Source organism: Parambassis ranga, chromosome 12, assembly GCF_900634625.1.
Source record: "Parambassis ranga chromosome 12, fParRan2.1, whole genome shotgun sequence".
Taxonomy (NCBI): domain Eukaryota; kingdom Metazoa; phylum Chordata; class Actinopteri; family Ambassidae; genus Parambassis; species Parambassis ranga.
The window spans coordinates 2,045,472-2,063,918 of NC_041032.1; the positions used below are offsets into that span (position 1 = coordinate 2,045,472).

Sequence of the window (18,447 nt, forward strand, 5' to 3'; positions counted from 1 at the left end):
AAAAATGTTAATAGGTCTTTGTAGATATTAAGTTATTTATTCTTTTTGTCACATGTACTAAAAAAAGAAAATCTTATAAAAAATATTATTTTTAACCTTTTTGTCTTGCTTTTCTTTTCTAGCTATTTTTAGCCATTATGTTCTTAAAGGAACTGACTGCAACGTATGCGTGTTGTTTAGATGTTTTATTGAAAACCTCGTTTTAAAAAAAGGTCAAAAATCCACAAATGCTTCTCTTAAAAATAAGAAACAACTGCAGAAATAACAGAGAAATGCACACTGAGTGGTACATGGTACTTTGTGTACTTGAAGCAGGAAATCTCTTTAACACTCATCTCTTCTTCTCTATTCCTTTCTTTTATTGTGGACAAATCTACAGACAATTTCACCTTTCTGTTCTTTGAGCCCCTCCCTCCAATAAGCTCAGCCCTCTTATGACTGGTTAGCTTCCAGGAAGCTGGTCACACAAAAACAAATAATCAAATGTATCGCTTAAGTACAGATGTACACATTTGAGTATGACCTGAAATGTGCTCCAACAACCTTAAATTATGTATGTCTGCGTGCAACCTCCACACTCTGCACCTCCTTTATTATAAAAAAACTAACTGGAATTATCCTTTAATATTAGATAGCCATTTGTGGGTGAGTGCCAATGATCTATATGGTAGCTGGCTGGACTTTGTGAGAATTAGACATTACAGTACAGTGTTAATCTCAGACTCTGGAGCGCAGCTTTATGCTTAACTAACTAGTTTTTTTAATGTCAGATAATCAACCATGTTCACTCATATTCCAGCAGCAGCAACAAACACACATCAACTCAGTCACTAGCTTCCAGAAAAGGCAAAAATAAACACTTAAAAACAAAACATCATTACAATAAACAAATAAAAAAACACAGCCACAACACATTGAGTCCTACCGAATCTGTGCAGTCAATCTTCTTCATCCTCCAGGTAACATCACGGCTCTGACCCTGAGAGGATTCTCCAAAAGCATCTTGATTAGATCCATTTTGTGTAATCCCAGTGTAGATCCATTGACAAGATTCCAAACAATACATTCCCCTCTCTGCGTGTGAGCCAGTGACCAATGAAACAAGTCAAAATCCCATTCGAGATTTCTTCTTTCTTGGTTGTGATGACTGTGACAGACCCTGTCTCCCCTGTGAACTCTGGGAGAAGGATTGAGACTGGGAGGGACTCTCTGAGACGAAGACATCCCTGGATGAGCCCACCCTGATGCTACTCCGAGGGGCAGACTGGGAGCTGCGGAGCTGCGAAAAAGAGGCCACATTTGAAGATGAAGGTGGAGCGTGCATGGTGCTGTCCATCTCCAGGAAATCATTTTGTGATTGGTCCACCTAGAAACATCAGAAATAGTCATTGAAAGTATTAAATCCAAGTATTGGGGTGTGGGTCATGTCTGCTTACAGCAATACAACCAGTCTCTGTATCAACTGGACCTTCCTCTTACCTGAGGTGCAAATAGAGAGTTGAGGTAGTCCTCTGCCTGGCTTTTGTCCCTCCTCTGACGGATCGGTGTGGACTGGGACACAGACAAGGTATGGGACGTGCTGGGAGTCTCCGGCTCATGTGGCTTATATTGAGGTGTGGCAGCTGGGGTGGAAACTGGCGTGTCACTTTGAATGGTGGAAGGTGTTGCTGTCCCACGTTTTAGGTCACGTGCCAACTGAGACAGCACGCCTCTATCTTCTACGTCTGACCATGACGCCTGGCTTGCCGCAGAGGACCAGCCTGATAAATCCGAGAAATCACTCAGCTCAGACTGGGAGCTGATGGAGGAGGTGAAGCTCCCAGACAGCTCTAATCGGTTGCCAGCTGCTCTCCTTGCGTCTTTTTCCTTTCTCCTCTTCCTCCTCAGAGCCTGTGCCTTTGACTCTTTGTTCAAACCTAACTCATCTTCCCACCATGCTCGCCACGCCTCCTCCCCCTGCCAGGAAAGGGTCAGTCGTTGGCTGAGTGGATCTGTCCAGGCGTCTGTATCCACCGGGTTTGGAAAGGGTACCACCTTTGCAGCCCCAAGAGTGTCCGAGACGGTGCTGTGTACCAGCAGAGAGCGTGCCGACATGCATGACTTCAGATGTTGCCTCAGCTTTTCTACACGCGTCTTTTCTGAGGAGTTTCCTTTTTTGCTGGACAGCTGAAGCAGACCTTTTGTACTTATTGAAAAGAGCTGCGGGTGGTGCGGACGTGACTTTTTTTGCCTACTTTTACGCATTAGTTTCTGAAGCCAATGTTTCCATGTGACAAGTGCGTTGTTGCTGAGCTTCGCTGGAGTTTGCTGCTGGCCAGGATTGAGGCTGGATGTGCCGCTGCCAATTTCCCCTTCTATTCTATGTTCATCAGCATTATCTCCTTCATGTTCTGTCACACCCACATCCGGTCTGCTCTCTTGATCCAGCTCTGGATCTTCATTGACAACAACCTGGAGATGCAGCCGCTTCAGGTTTCGAATTCTGCTCCCAGACTCTGAATCCTCTGAGTAATAGTCTGTGTCCTGCTCTTCTTGTTTTCTTTCTGGTGTTTCGGCTACAACCCTGTGAACACACTGAGTTGGCCCTACAATGTCCTCATCGCTGGACGTGACAACCAGCTGAGAATTGGATATCTTTCTCCCCGATGTTGCAGCTTCTTTGACCATGCGTTGGGGCTGGGTTTCACCCGCTGCTGCTGGAAGTCCAGACGCATCGGAATCCGGCTGCTCGGGTTCAAGGATCTGATAGAAAATATCTCCTGCTTCTGTAAGCTGTAGGATGCACAGACACTCCCCAGCTCCAGAGCCTCCTCCTGCTTTCTTCTGTATACAAGACAGACCTGATGACAAACACAAACTCCTCAGTTATATCAGCAGAAGATGATGAATGTTTCAACAACAAATAGCATGTTAGCATTACCCAGCTAACAGATATCCAAGGGCAAGTTAAAAATGCTAATAAAGATTAGCATTTCCTAAAAGTGAAGATGAGAACTCAGTGTTGATCTATAATTGCTGATTGTCTAAATAAGCACAGGTTTGCATTCAGAACTTGCCTCTGCTGCCAACAAGTGGCCAAACGTTGTATTAAGGGTTTAGAAAGATATCAATTTGACTCAATTTGAGAATCAATTTGAGAAAAAAAATACACACCCACACCGTGTTTTTCTATCCATTCCTACCTGCTGCAGGTGAAGACAGCCTGTTGGTTGCGGTCTCATGGCGGTGAGCGATCTGGACAGGAAGGTGTATCAGACTGTCTTTGGGTCTGAGCAGAGCCTGAGGAGCATCTAAACTGACACAGGCCTCTGCTCTGCCTCCTAAAAACACAAACACACAGTATAACACTGATGGTTCTGCCAAAACTTTAATGTGATGTGGAAGCCATTGTAACATAGCATTCCTGTTGACTGACCTGAGTACTGTAGCATGGTGATCTCTTGAGCACACTGGGAGCCCAGCAGGACCTTAGTGGTCCTCGTTTCACCCGCTGTGCCGTAAGCGAACCCGGGAACAACATGACAAAACGCAGGCGGGTACTGCATCATGTGATCCCACTTCAGCATGGGCACACATGGAAAACGCTCGTCCATGATGTAGGCGGAGTACTGACGGACAGACAGAAGGAGAAAAAGGAGGAGAGGGAAGCAGGAACATGTTGTCTGATTAAAGGCCTGGGATTGACTCTACCACCCACATGACACTCTGTGCTCCGTTTCTCCAAAACACATCCTGACTTATGATAACCTGTGAATAATTCTGGACTACCTGTGTGGTGATGAGGTGATGGAAAGCGTGGCTGTCTCCCAGATACTTCGCCAGGATAAGTCTCTCGCCGCGTCGACAATCCGAGGAGCTGCTGATACGAAACAGTGTGTGACCGCTGGCCGGACTGACCTGGAGGAACAGAAGATGAAGTAGAAGAGGAGAAGGGGAGAAAAGACAGGACAGAGAGGTGTATGGATAGAGACAATGAGGGGGTGGCAGGAGTGAGGCTAGAAAACAAGGTGAAGGAGGAAGAAGAGGAAAGGGTAAGAAATAGAGAGAAAGATACGGGTGGATCATCGCAACTTTTAAGCAGACGAAAAAAATATAAACTTATTATCTCATCTTTAACTCAGAGCTTTTGACTCACCCTGATATCTGTGAGCTCCACACCTGTCCTGTCTGCATACAGCATCACCCTTGGGTGAGCAGAGAATTCACACCATGTCCATGACGACTTGGCGTTGAAGTAAAGGTTGCCGTCCTCCGCCCGAACCTTCTGCATCCTGATGGTCAGAGTGTCACTTCAATTAAACAGACTGAAACTTTGCTTCTTTTACATAGCAGAGTTACTTCCTTACCCTTTGCCCACAGTCCACAGGTGTGCCGCTCCGCTCTCACTCGCTACGAGAACTTCACCTAGAACATGAGGACTAACAACACCCAGAAGACAGGATGTTCATTTATCATCTCAGAGGCTGCCAAGGGAATTACATTTCACCCACGGTGTGCCTGCTGATCACTGACCTGACACTGATGCAGGTCGCAAGCTCTTTGGTGTTCACCACCTGCAGCAAGCGTGGCTCATTTGTTTCACTGAACCTCCAAACTCCACAAAAGTAGTGAGACCGCACAGCGACACAACCTGCAAACAACACATTAACATATCTAAATGCCTGCACAGCCAGGAGGACACTTCAACCACAACCTACTCCTGATACCACATGTTGCCTACTTACATTCATTGAAGAGGGAGCTGTATCCGATCTGTCTGATGGGACCTTTGAGCTGGAAGCTGAAAGGAGTGCTGCTGCTGGCGTCCAGAAAGGAAGGACCCTCTCTGTGGTACTGCAGATCCACTTTGTGGAAGTCTGAGGTGCTGAGTTAAGAACCAGAGCGAAGCAGGAAAAATACAACACAACTCGACTGCAACCATTATTCTTCTACAGCAGTGTCTGACCACCGAACCGATTCTATTCTCGTGTAGTGACTGTAGCTATTAAAAAGAAAAGTGATTAAATCTGGGGTCACAACACATAATCCTCTCTGCAGGATACTGAGACAGTGCAGCCCCTGCTTTCCAGGATAGAGGAGGCAGCCCTGCTGAGAAGCCTCGCTGCTGGGCTCCGAAAAGGGGACGAATGCTAGAGCTCCACCTGTGTTACTTTCACAGAACAGCAGGCGTTCCCTCTGCTCCGCCAGCTCCTCATGCAGCAGAGAGCCCAGCAGCTGAGGTGGGATGTCATGCACAACGTCTGACAGCATGGCCCTGTATTGGTGCAATGGCCTGCTGTAATGGGCCACCGGACATCTGGGGGGAAAAGCAAGAAAGGAGAAAGAAATATACATTTATTTATTTGGTTTGCAATCTTTAAAAATGCATGCTGTGCTGGTCAATCAGTCAGGTGCACTCACGTTTTAAACTTCAGCAAGTCAAGGTACTTAATCATCTTAGACATGTTGACTGAATCCTTGGGATGTCTCTACAAAGAAAAGTGCCCAATCAGTGAACCTCAAAATACAGACCCTGTGATTTCAGTTTGTACTCCAGCCAGACACAAGACAGTGAAACTCACCGCTTTATTTCCATGTTTGAAGTTAAAGTTTTCGCCCAGAATATCTCCCATGCACCCGAAGGCGTCGTGGCAGTAATCTGTGAAGAAGTTCTCCATCTAAATATAAAATAAAGGATCAATGGCTGCACAGCTGGCCTGTGTTTACATCAGTTCTGTTGGTGAGTTTAATCATTTTGGACCACTAGTCACTCCATGTCTCTGGTTTGGGTAACAAAAAAGCAACATTTCATGAGTGGGACTGGTTGACTTACATGTTCTGTGAACTTCAGTGGATCTGGAGGCTCCAAAGGCCACAGGGAAGCTGGAGGAAATTATATGTGGGGGTATAATAAACAACAGCAATATGTTATACAGACTTATAAAGTCAAAGGACTTTAGATGCTACTATTAACCATTTTAATTCACCGTATTGTAAGATTCTATATTTTGAGCCAACCAGAAAGGACTATTATACTCTATATAGATATATTGGGTTAAATAATGTAACAGTTTAGTGCTTAATCTGAACAGACAAAACCAGAGTGGCAGTAAGAAGACTCACGGTTGTCTCTGGGGGACAGGAGGGGTACTGGCGCAGGCTCTGTGTGACGCCATATCTCCCCTCTGGTCCGATGCCTGGGTGTGAATGTCCAGCTGGAGCTAGAATCCAAGTCACACTAAAAACAAAAGAACATCCACAAGATTTACAACACTCAGTCACAAGGTGCCTGCATACAGAAATGTATAGTAGTGCCACAACAGCAAAGCAACACATAACCTAGGGTTCTGTAAATCTGACAACTATGTTTCAACAAATCTGTCCTTAATAGTTTTGACTTATTATACCTACATTTTCATTCATTTCTTTTTACATGCAGGAAGTAGATAATGGCACTTTGATCTCCAGCAAAATGGCATCTGATTTATCCTTTGTGTCTAATGTATCCTGGCTAGGATCTTGTGGCATTCCTAATATTTCTATACCATAGTTACACCCTGCATTGGTTAAGATAGTGTAACCGTGTTTAATCCGGCAGAGTAATGGCCATAAATGTCAATGATTTTAAGATCTGCAACGTTACTATCTAAAGAAAGACAATGATATTAATATATTATTTTCCATTTTGAAGCCGCAGTGGTCAGTGTTGTGGTGACATAGACTGACTCACCTGAGGTCTGACTCCATCGTAGCTGCCCCAGTTTCCTGCGCAGTGTTTCAGAACAGAGTTAGGAGGCCCGCAGTTGTAAAAAGACGGGAAAAGCTGCTGTGGGAACTGATAATCCATTTTGGTTTAAATAAATGAATCAGAATAACCACCGGGTGTTCTAGTGGCACGTGTAGTGGTCTCGTTTTCTCAGTGCACGCGGACAGGTCTGGACATGTTGTTCTCCCGGCCCCGCTAACCTTAGTTCCTCAGCTGCTAGCTAGCACGAATAAATCCATTTGTCCTTTACCAAACATAATGGCACGGATACATCAACTGTAATATCTACTCTGTGTGTGCATCAAAGCTAGTGTAGTAGTTTAAAAGGGCGAAAAAATAGTTGAATAATTTTAAATCCTGAGTGAATCGTCAAACACGTGCAGACTACGCTCTTGACACCGGAAATCATGCTCAATCATAACTTCCGGTGTCTTTTCACTCAAAAACTTCATGTTGGAAACTACCAAATGTAACTGAAACGTGAAGGAGGGGATTCTTTTTTGTATTTGCAAAAAAATGTATACTCTAGTAATAATTGTATGGTGTATTATAATATTAAGACGAATAAATATTTTAAACAACCAACTAAAATAGGAATATATGTTTTATATGCCTACTGTTGCATTTATTGGAGTCTCTGTCTCACGTTGTTATTGAGTATTTTAGTTGTTTTTAGTTTGAGTGCGGCTCATTGACAGTATAAAACTTTTTTATTTTGAAAACATAAGACCGGAAGCGGTGTTCGTTTATCCCGTGATCAGCTGATCGAACAGATCGGTGTATCGGTTGGACCAGGAGGAGAAACACGCCTGAAAGGGATTTCTTTCTGCTTACATTCACACTGAAGGAAACGTTTCTCGATAAGGCCTCATTTGGAAGGAGATGTTTCAGTAGGACTGAAATTACTGGTACGTATCTGCAGTTTTCGGGGTAGTGTTTTGGTGCCGTTAGCTAGATTGCTAACCCCGGAAGTCTCGACATTGCAGCCGTAGGTTAGCTTTAGCACATTACAGATATGGACAGGTAATATGTCCTCTGTCGTACAGACAGTTGACATTTAGCTTATGTCTGAAGCATCCACTCTAACCGTTACTATTTCCCAGGTGTCACTGACTGTAGTACAGCCAAGCATAAATAAATGCGCCTCTTCAAAACGCTTCTGCTTAGGGGTGAAGCATAACAGCAAGGTGAATGTTCCAGATGCAAAACACAAGCGAGCAATGGGCGCAATTACGTGAATCCGTGTTATATGTGCGTTATTTGTGTGTGTCACTGCTGTTTCTGTGTGTGTCTTCGTGATCGGACTGAAATTCGTGACAAATTGATGGTCCAAATCTGAAAATATTCATTCATACAGTATACTTGCGTACATCTGTCTGTGTTGCCACGACACGCAATCTCCTCGATGGAGAAGCTCACAGTTTTTATGTGACTGTTGTACCACGAGTCCATTCAAATCCTAAGATACAGACCGGTGAGCCCTTTCTCATATTTGCACATTGGTCTACAAATCAAGGTAACACCCACCCTCTCTTTCTAGACACATAACCATAATGTCAGGAAACAGCCTGGTTCTGCCCATAGTGCTATGGGGCCGGACGGCTCCCACACACTGCATCAGCAGCTTGCTGGTGATGGACGACTTTAGCACCATCATCACCGGCTGCCACGATGGACAGATCTGCCTCTGGGACATGACGCCTGAGTTGAAGGTACTGATGAAGATGATGTTGATGATTGTGTGTTTGTTGCCTGCCTGTACTGTTTTGCATTTTCTTTTCCTCATCTGATGTATTTTTGTTCTCAGATTTGTCCCAGAGCTATGCTGTTTGGGCATACAGCCTCTATCACCTGCCTGTCAAAAGCCAGTGCATGCAGTGACAAACAGTACATTGTCAGTGCATCAGAGAGCGGGTGAGCACATCTTTACTTGTATTCCATACAGGCAAGAATATTTTGCACTTACTTGTAGGCAGTTGTTTCAAATATGCACATGAAATGATTAGATTTTGGTTGGTTACAAAACACATTTGTAATATGATAATAATTTAAGAATTCCCATTAATGGCAAAGAGGAAAAACATTTTTCTCAGTTGTGTCCATTATTTTATTTTTCTCATGTTTCCAGGGAGATGTGTTTGTGGGATGTGAACGACGGACGCTGTATTGAGTTCACCAAGCTGGCCTGTGCCCACACAGGTATACAGGTAGGATACACATTCATGTATCATCATTTGGATTATTAGCTTTGTTTCAAACATGCTAATAAAGTCAGGCAAATTCTGCACGATGCCCATTTCCACAGCAGTTATATCTCGTCACACTCTTACCTCTGCTTCATCTCCTGCAGTTCTATCAGTTCACCATTGGTACTCAGAGGGAAGGACGTTTGCTTTGCAATGGCCATTATCCAGAAATCCTTGTGGTGGATGCAACCAGCCTGGAAGTCCTGTACTCACTGGTGTCTAAGATCTCTCCTGACTGGATCAGCTCCATGAGCATCATCCGATCCCATCGCACCCAAGGTGAGAGACGCAAGGGAGGACGCATGATTTACTAATGCATGCGCATAAGACTTGTTTTTAAACTTGTGTACTGTGGTATGGCAGTATTTTTTTTAGGTTGTCTGTTTTCTCACTGCATTCTAATGAAGGCATGAGAATCACAGGATGTCCTTCAGGGAATCAGACAAATTTGGACATTTTAGATAAATTCTTCAGGACTTGGGGGAACACTGTTGTCACTATCACTACATTCCTGGCCATAATTCAAGAAGTCAATGTTAATTATAACAAAGTTGCAATAATTCTACTTTTATCCTGTTTGGACAAAATAAATAAACTTGATCTAGCTAATCAATTAATATCAAATTTAGCTTGATCAGCAGAACTGAAGAAGCCACTTGGGGGAGTGGCGAAACGTCTTCAAAAAAACAATCCTTGAGTCCTCGATTTAAACTCTTGGAAATGATCTAGCTAAATTATAAGAACTTATTTTAAATGTTATTATTAGTATAAAACAGTGTGGTTAACCCACTGTGGATGAAGGCCAAGTGAATTATTGGTGGAATACCTTATGTCTGTTATTTGCCAGTGACTTAAATGGCATCTTAATGAATGGGTTTCATTACTAAAGAAGCTGGGGACATTTTTTTACTCAATGTTATTACTATCAGCTGAATTGGGTTTAATATTAATTCGGCCATGTGTCATGCTGATATGCAAAGAGCTCACCTTGCACTAGCACCTTAAAGTCAGCATACTATGCACTGTTTACACTGTGATCTTAATTAATAATGGGTTTAATTTTCTGTCTCCACCTCTCACCACAGAGGACACAGTGGTGGCAGTGTCTGTGACAGGCATTTTGAAGGTCTGGATCATAACAGCTGAGGTTAGCAAGATGCAGGTATACGTCTATCAGTATGTTTACTAAAATACACACAATGTTTAGTGAAACTGCGGCAAAAACAGGCTGCAAATTAAGTTTATATCTGTATAAAGAGTATATACACACCAATATTAGGACATTTTAAATGTATTTATAATATCAAGAAGCTAAATCTGTTTCTTAATGTCTAGTATGGGTACATGCATGTTTAGGCTCTAATTTGTAATATACTGTGAATTCAGGACCTGGACCCCGTGTTTGAGGAGGAGTCTAAGCCCATCCACTCTCAGGGCTGTCAGAGTATTTCCTTCTGTACCTTCACTCAGAGCAGCCTGCTGGTCGTCTGCTCCAAGTACTGGAGGGTAAGAGCCTGCAGTACAATTTGAGTTTTTGTTAAGAGCTGACAGATGCATTCACGTGTTGTTCTTCCTTGTGCGTATCAGGTTTTTGACGCAGGTGACTACTCGTTGCTCTGCTCAGTGTCCAGTGAGAATGACCAGTCCTGGACCGGAGGAGAGTTCATCGCCGCAGACAAGGTTATCATCTGGACAGAGGACGGCTGCAGTTACATCTACAAGCTGCCGGCCAGGTAAAGCCCCTGTTCCTCTGGAGTCCTATCACAGCTCTCATCTTACAGACATGTGTGACATCATCCAAACTGTGGATAATTTCTACTAATTTTGCATGTGTTCTTCAGCTGTATGTCTGCGAGCGAACATTTCCGCAGTGATGTTGGGAAAACCAAAGAGGGCTCAATCCCTCCACTCATCTACAGCATTGCTGAGTGCTCCGACAAACAGGTGAGGCCTCTGACTCACCCTGTCAGCCATGCATTTTTCAGACCACACTTTTTGATAGCAGTAAATTACAAATGACAGATGGGAGGCTGAACAGTCCCTGAAGATAATTATACCTACTGAAAGATACACAGATTTTTGTTGTTGTCATTGAGTGTAAAATCTAAATTTGTACCTCAAAAATTCAAACCTGCACTAGCTGTAGTAGAATAAGTGTTTATGATTGTAGGACAAATTGACACAAAAATAGCTAGTCCGGAAGGACCAAACTCAAAAGTTTCGTCGTTGTGTCTTTCAAGGCTTAGACAAGCAACAGTCAGTATATTATGGCTCCTTGTCTGGTTTATTTAGAAAATGGTTGATCTAAATGACATGGAGGCGATTCCAGATCAAGTTTTTGCTTTGAGGCTATAGCAGTGTGTCCCGATGCGTCTACACAAACACACATGCACCACACGTGAGGCACATACAGGTGAGCACACTCCCACCCAGCAGATAAAGAGCTCGCGTTGTTTTGCTCACTGTTGCTCATGACATGCTGGTTGTTTCAAGATTCAAGATTCAAGATTCAAGAAGTTTATTGTCAAATGCACAGCACTTTACAGTTACACTGAGCAATGAAATTCTTATTTTGCGAGTTCCCTTCATATGACTTTGTACAACTAAACTAAGATAAAAAACAGTAGACTTATTTTAGGCATAAGAATAAATAAAAATACAAAAAAGCAGTAAGAAAAATAAAATAAGTTCTATGTACAGAGGGTAAAGTGTTAAAGTGAACTCCCATGACTACGCTAAGCTAACGATACTGATGTCAGCACCAGCCGGCCTTTCATGTGTCTGATAGACTGAGGCCTCTGTCCAGTCTCAAAGTAGTTATACACCCTAGAGAAACAAGATTTGTTCTTTCTTCAGTCTATAGACCTATCTGCAAATGTTTCACAATAAAAGCATAATGGCTATAATCCCCTTTATTCCTGCAAGGCTTGCATTGTGAAATGACTGCAGGTAATAATAGCTTTCACTTAGGAATGAAATACAAGGACAAAGTGTTTTGTTGTTGTTGTTTCTATTTACAAATGACCTCCATAGATGCACTTTAAAGCAGGACGGTGATGAGTACATGTGCTGATGAGGTTTTACTAAAACATCTTCTAAAAGATACTTAAGCTGAGTCATATGTGTGAACCAGAGTCAGTGTTTTGTGTGTTTTTTTTATGATTTCATTTTGTACCTCGGTTCGTTGTTGTTATTTGTCTATATTTATAAGTTACTGTCTTGTATATATTAATTTGTTGTCTGTGCATTTTGTTATTTTTGCTGTTCCTTTTGTTGTTCTGTCCTTTTTTTTATTGCTGCTTTGCCCCCCCTCCCTCCTCTGACCTCCTCGCTCCTCTCAGAAGGAAGGAGTAGGAGGTGAGGAAGAAGGGGTGTTTGAGGTGGTGTGCCTCCCTCCCAGCGGGTTCGACTTGGAGCTCTACACCCCAGATCTGCTCTGTCGACACCGCCCTCTAGAGGCACCTGTAAGCCCAAGAAAATTCATAGTAAAAGCCACAGGCTGGAAGAAGCAAGGTTTCACTTTCTTGGCTGGGCTGCAAAAGCTAACAATGCGCTCCACAGTTTGTAATTATAAAGTCATATTTTTCTTAGTTGCACACAGATGTAAATGTTTAAATGTAGTATACAGAACAGTTAACACCGGGGACAAACTTATTTTATAAAGGGCCAAAACAAAGGTTTAACCTTTTTAAACCTGTAAGCCACACATTTTTTAAATCTCTAAAATGACACAGATTGTCATCATCAAGGCAATTTAAGAGTTTAGCAAGGTTTATTTCAGGTGTAAGGGTGAAGAGAAAAGGGACAATATGTAAAATATTCCATTAAAAGGATGAAGCTCAAGATTTTTAATAGGTTTTTTATTGCCTTTGCGACTTTGCAGCTCAGTCAGAAGGTGACAACTAGACGAGAGAAGCGAACTGTGAGAACAGCAGTAAAAATGCTGGCATCCGCTCAGTGGCTCACATTCACAGGTCCCTGTGATATAAACAGCCTTAATGCCTTCATACTACTACAGTGTTTCATTCTGTGCCAATAAAACCTAGTGGGTACAAATATATGTGTTTTCAGTAGTCTGAAGCGGTCAGATGAATGTTATTTTACATTTTAATATTATAATTTAAGCTGAGAATCTTAGAAATTAGACCTCCTGCTATTTATTTTTACACATTATGTCTACTCTGGAAAATAATGTTTACAGTACAACTAAAACATTTTTGGATTTAGTTACTGCGTTGATAAAAGTTAAATTAACTGAAAGATTGATAATGAATTAAAAGGTAAAATACTGTCTTCTGTAACATTGACTGGATGGTTGTTGCATTATTGGCATCAATCCTTTATTCAGCTGGTGCAGAGGACATACTGCTGAGCTGAAACAGGTATCTTATAATTAAGCTTAAACCTAACCTAATGTGATATTGTAGAAAATGTAATAACATAAAATTATATGTGTGCTAAATTAAACAAGTAAAAGCAGACTTTTAGTAGAGGACAAATAATTAGAAGTGTTATACCTGAAGCATTAAAGTGAGTGAATGAGAGTGTGAGCCACAGAGTCGATGACAGAACTGCTGGTTTTGTTTGCACTCTTTGTTTTCTCTCCTGCCTGACGGACTGAACTCACTCTGGTTCACCTGGTTTCATGCTGTCTTCCCACTAAAAACAAAACTCCTCTTCCAAAAGCACCATTTCCCTCCTCATCTGCCTCCACACTGATGAAGATGCATGCAAAGTCCCAAAGCTGCTTTTTAATCAAATACTGCCCCACGAAGCCTTAATGTTTATATATACACACACCCCAGATACACAACAGTACAGTGTCAGGTTGACACTTTTTCTCACAGAATATATTAAGATCTGATGGGCTTGTGGTTGTGTGTGTGTGTGTGTGTGAGTGATTGTGATATTTGGTGGCACTTTGCATACCTTCTCTGCTTGTCCACAGTGTTCTGTTAAGCTGAACTAACTGATTGTTGGGCGCACCTCAGCCATCCCCTGCATCTGTACCGCACTGAACATTGTAGTTTTTTTGTGATGGCAGTCATTCCCTCTTTCACACCCACAGGTTTATTAGATTTCACCTTGCCCATCCCAGTTTTTGGATATTTTGCACATCTCTTGCATATTTATGCGTTCTGATAGATAAGCCATGTTTCGCTATTCTTAGTTAATAATCATCTACAGTGTGTTAGCATTATGGAAGCTGATGTCAGATAGGTCATTATTATTTTTTTTTATCACGGTAAGGTGCAGCATTTTCCTTACAATTATAGCTGGGTAATTACTTGCACAGGTATGAAGCTGTATAAGATTGCCCTAGAATGACAAACAAGCTGACGCTGTCACAGCATGAGACTGCAAGCTGACTGACTGCACTTGCTGGGATCTAGCTGCTTTATATTAGTCCAAATCAGCAAAAAATGAAGAGGCCAACTCACCCTAAAACAGAACTGGTGGCATCGTCTACCAGCTTTTGCAATAAAGCACTATTTGTCTAAAGGAACAAACAACAAAAGTGGGTTTCAAATGGATGTCACACATACAGAGACAGTGGGGTCCTGATGATAACTCATCTGTATCAATGATCAGTTATCTACAGTCTAGACTTCCTGTGTGTGAAAAGGTGTAGAAGACCAGAATAGCTTAAAGGGGAGTTTTGTTTGTCTACTTCTCTGTAGTGTTTTTCAGAAACTTTCTCTCCTTGGAGTGCAGTAATGTGTTCAGCAGGATCCTGTATTCCTTCTTTTCTTCTCATGCGCATGTCAACACTCTTCACCCACTACAAACTGATTTCCTCTGGTGTTATAAAGCTGCATTCTGCAAGTTGGTTCTGTTTTGGGGTGGTTGTCTCTTTTATGGCAAAAAGGCTCTGCTGCCCTCCTTCCATTACCACCATTATTCTCTCAGTACCTGTAAACTGACTCCAGCAGTAGTTAGTTTCTCTGGGCAAGTTATATTATGATGACCAGGCTTAGTGAACATAGGCATGTTCTTGTCAAAGAGAACCTAAGCCCACAATCTGGGAATTATTGACAAGGCAGACTTCATGTTTGACCGCAGTGAGTTTCCTACCTCATGTTTAAACCTGTTAGACTCTCATGTATCCAGAGTGATAGATTTGACACAACTGTCCATTTCTATGGCTCTTGATTTCGTCCATGATATCTTTCAGTGGACAAATCTCACAGCTTAAACTAAAAAAGGGAAACTCACCTGGTGAATGGTAGCCAGTGTAAAAGACATCTGACTCAGGCTTACTGATGACATTCGAGAGAGAAATGTGATTAGACTGATCAAGGCTGGTCATGCCTGACCTCTGTTTGACAAAGGATGGACACGTTGTTTGTAGTTGACTGTATAGCCTCAGTTACAGTGCAATAAGAGCAACTACTAGGTAATGCAATGTTATTAGGGCATACATCCCAGTTAAGACAGGGATGGTATGGCCACGAGGCTGTAAATAAACTGATGAAAAACTGTGGTAAATATGCTTTAAATCTAAGATCGGACTCATAGCAGTGGGTAGTAGCCATTGTTTTAACCATAGTCTGCTACATGATGGTCATTTCAGTCTATCTACATGTTTTTTTTTTTATCAGTTGACTTCTACATTGGCTACTCCTGTCAGTACCAGTAAAACAGTTTGCAAGAATCAGTCAAGTGAATCCGTCCCTTTTTATGGAGCCCTGGTGAATCAGAGATGTGTGGTTCTGCTTTTCAGCAACTTGTGTGTTGTTGCAGTTCACTTGAAGACAACTGGAGGACAAAACCAACCATTTCAGCTTCACTTGGGTTCAATTAGAGCTATTATAATACCAAACAAACGAAGTCCAAAAGGCCCAGTTGTTGCTGCTGTTTACTCAGGCTAAAATATTTACTTGAAGAAAAAAATGATGGTGAAACAATGGTACCAGCGGGGACTGGTGGGATTTTGTGGCTTTGGGTGGTTCAGATGCTGTAATGCATTGCCTTGCTGCCTGCCCTTTCCCAGCTCCTGATCTGTCCTCCTGTGACGCGGTTCTTCTTCGGCCGGCGGGAGCCTTTCCATAAGCTGCTGATCCAGGGAGACTCAGCAGGCAGACTGTCCCTGTGGAGCATTCCAGACACTTTACCTCCCCAGACTGTGCCGACCCCTGCAGGTAAGCATGGCATGACTGAGTCAACACCTTGTATTTATGTATCTATATATGCTGATCACATGTCCCAAAGTGTTGGTATTTATAAAACTCGTATGTGCACAGTGCTCCGTTTTTTTGGGACATGGCGTAGAGACAGGTTCACCTTGACATGAAGATTCTCATCTTACATCATTTTTACAGGAAGATGTCTCTGGTTTTAACTGCACCTTTCTCTCTGCAGAGCTGCAGGTGTCGTCCACCATCAGTCTCCAGGAGGCATTTGATAAGTTGACCCCTGTGTCATCTGGGATCATCGACCAGCTCAGTGTCCTACCTGGCAAAGAGGAGCCCATCAAGGTTTGAACACAGGACGAGTAGTCTGCTGCCTACTGGACTTATTTCTATTTCAGTGACCTCTTTGTAAAACTACACTTCTTGCCTTTACAGTTTGTCTGTTACTTCCCTGGCTCAGTGTACTTTATGTGTTTGGCTTCTCCTCAGGTGACAGCCAGCGTCTACATCCCCTCTCAGGGTCGCCTCGTGTGCGGGAGGGAAGACGGCAGCATCATCTTGGTTCCTGCCACTCAGACGGCTATTGTCCAGCTACTGCAGGGGGAGCACATGCTCAGGAGGGGTGAGTGAGGAGAGGATTATCCATATATGAGAGAGCCATGCACAAATTCTTGAAGTTGTATCAACTTGACTGGTGATGGTTTGATGGTCCCACTGAGGAACATTTTATTCAGTGATAACAGTAGAATCTCATGACTATTTCACTCATTCTTGTAGCTCATCAATATACTTTTTGTGGCTGTTAATTGGAAAGTAAACCTAAAAAGGGTCCTATAGTTTTAGAAGATTAATCACTGGAGTCCGTTGCTTCAGAGACCATTGATAAACACATCCAGTTTGTTCACTGTGCATTCTGTCATGCAGGCTGGCCACCCCACCGTACCCTGCGGGGCCACCGGAACAAGGTGACCTGCGTCCTGTATCCGTACCAGATCTCCCCTCGCTATGACCAGCGCTCTCTGGTGTCAGGAGGAGTGGACTTCTCCGTCATAGTCTGGGACATTTTCACTGGAGAGATGAAACACATTTTCTGCGTCCACGGAGGAGAAATCACCCAGCTTATAGTCCCACCAGAAAACTGCAGTGTAAGACCTCAGACATTTAAATATAATAATAATAATAATAATCTTTTATATAATTTCTCTAGCCATTTTGGTGCCCCAGGCGAGATTATGGTCCAATGCCCTCCAGCAGGTGGCACCATAGGCGACCGCCTGTGTCGCCTATGCCAAGAGTCCTCTGGTCAATGGTGTTTTGTTGTACTGACATTAGACATGGTTGTCAACCAACTCATTGCTTTTAATGCAGCAATAACCTTAATATCACTGTGTCGCTATAAACCTAGAGAAAACATTCAGGCTCTCTATTGTTTAAATGACATTTTTTTTGTTACCATGAAAATCTGATTTGTGCCGTTGTGTTGTTGAAGGCAGACTACAATGGCTGACCTGTCTAACATATACTTTAATGAAGACGAAATTTCTTCTTTTTCTCTTTGTAAAATCAATGAAGCCTTGAAGATGTGAAGGTTTGGAGATATTGCAAAAGTCATTTGCTCTATAAATGAGACTCTTCCTTGCCCATTATCTCTAACATAAATGTTACATCTGTACTTTTATACAGAAAAAGCACTTCTCCAGCAGCAGTTTAATGTCAAAGACTAAATATCAGCTGCAGCTAATCCATGTGATGTGAATGGACTTTTGCTGTGTGGAGACAAATGTCCCCTATAAAATTGCACCTCCAGTCAAATGTTTGGACAGCACCTTTTGATTTTGATTATTTTCTATGTTGTAGATAATACTGTAGAAAACTGTAATAGATCATTTGTGGAATCATGTAGTAAACAAGAAGCTTCAAACTAGATTCTTCAAAGGTTGATGATATGTTTGCACACTCTTGGCATTCTCTCATCTTCATTGGATGATGTTTCACCTGCTTTCGTTTCTGTGCGCAGACTCGCGTGCAGCACTGCGTTTGCTCAGTGGCCAGCGATCACTCAGTTGGCCTGCTCAGTCTCAGGGAGAGGAAATGCATCATGCTGGCATCACGACACCTTTTTCCCATTCAAGTCATCAAGTGGCGTCCAGCAGATGACTACCTGGTGGTGGGATGCTCTGACGGCTCTGTCTACGTCTGGCAGATGGATACAGGTGAGAATTGGTCTGACCTGTAGGGGTAACAAACGTTTCTTTTTAACTTTTTTTTTTTAATTTGTCAAATATTTTGGTTTCTGATAAAATATCAAAGTACAGATGGAAAA

General features: G+C 42.6%; 2 protein-coding genes across 4 annotated transcripts in view; one reads left to right on the forward strand and one right to left on the reverse strand.

Moving 5' to 3' along the window:
- Positions 1-170: 170 nt before the first annotated feature.
- taf1c (TATA-box binding protein associated factor, RNA polymerase I subunit C) lies at positions 171-7,142 on the reverse strand. Its single transcript, XM_028418473.1, has 15 exons — positions 6,710-7,142; positions 6,103-6,217; positions 5,813-5,862; positions 5,562-5,657; positions 5,401-5,468; positions 5,043-5,296; positions 4,725-4,856; positions 4,513-4,630; positions 4,347-4,418; positions 4,136-4,271; positions 3,769-3,897; positions 3,416-3,608; positions 3,183-3,320; positions 1,480-2,840; positions 171-1,366 (listed from the first exon to the last, which is right to left on the reverse strand). Exons 1-15 carry the CDS (start codon positions 6,824-6,826, stop codon positions 1,106-1,108), a joined length of 3,240 nt encoding a protein of 1,079 aa, XP_028274274.1. The 5' UTR covers positions 6,827-7,142; the 3' UTR covers positions 171-1,105.
- A 360-nt stretch (positions 7,143-7,502) lies between these two features.
- The window catches only part of wdr7 (WD repeat domain 7), a 62,593-nt gene continuing 51,648 nt past the window's right edge, over positions 7,503-18,447 (forward strand). The window contains exons 1-15 of one of the 3 annotated variants that reach the window (XM_028417626.1): positions 7,503-7,653; positions 8,286-8,457; positions 8,553-8,659; positions 8,874-8,952; positions 9,096-9,270; positions 10,077-10,153; positions 10,378-10,497; positions 10,579-10,724; positions 10,833-10,935; positions 12,333-12,455; positions 15,986-16,133; positions 16,354-16,469; positions 16,614-16,746; positions 17,049-17,269; positions 18,142-18,337. In XM_028417626.1, the coding sequence (XP_028273427.1) occupies positions 8,299-8,457; positions 8,553-8,659; positions 8,874-8,952; positions 9,096-9,270; positions 10,077-10,153; positions 10,378-10,497; positions 10,579-10,724; positions 10,833-10,935; positions 12,333-12,455; positions 15,986-16,133; positions 16,354-16,469; positions 16,614-16,746; positions 17,049-17,269; positions 18,142-18,337 (1,903 nt within the window). In that variant the 5' untranslated portion in view covers positions 7,503-7,653; positions 8,286-8,298. The remainder of the gene's footprint in view (positions 7,654-8,285; positions 8,458-8,552; positions 8,660-8,873; positions 8,953-9,095; positions 9,271-10,076; positions 10,154-10,377; positions 10,498-10,578; positions 10,725-10,832; positions 10,936-12,332; positions 12,456-15,985; positions 16,134-16,353; positions 16,470-16,613; positions 16,747-17,048; positions 17,270-18,141; positions 18,338-18,447) is intronic. The other 2 variants (XM_028417627.1, XM_028417628.1) reach the window with 2 other exon arrangements.

What these genes read in the sequence shown, in the direction of transcription:
- taf1c (XM_028418473.1), bottom strand. Translation starts at nt 6,826, where the DNA reads ATGGATTATCAGTTCCCACAGCAGCTTTTCCCGTCTTTTTACAACTGC. An exon ending in CACTGAAGTTCACAGAACAT is followed by an intron (nt 5,658 to 5,812) that starts GTAAGTCAACCA and finishes TTTTATATTTAG; the next exon opens with ATGGAGAACTTCTTCACAGA. An exon ending in ATCACCTCATCACCACACAG is followed by an intron (nt 3,609 to 3,768) that starts GTAGTCCAGAAT and finishes TCTGTCCGTCAG; the next exon opens with TACTCCGCCTACATCATGGA.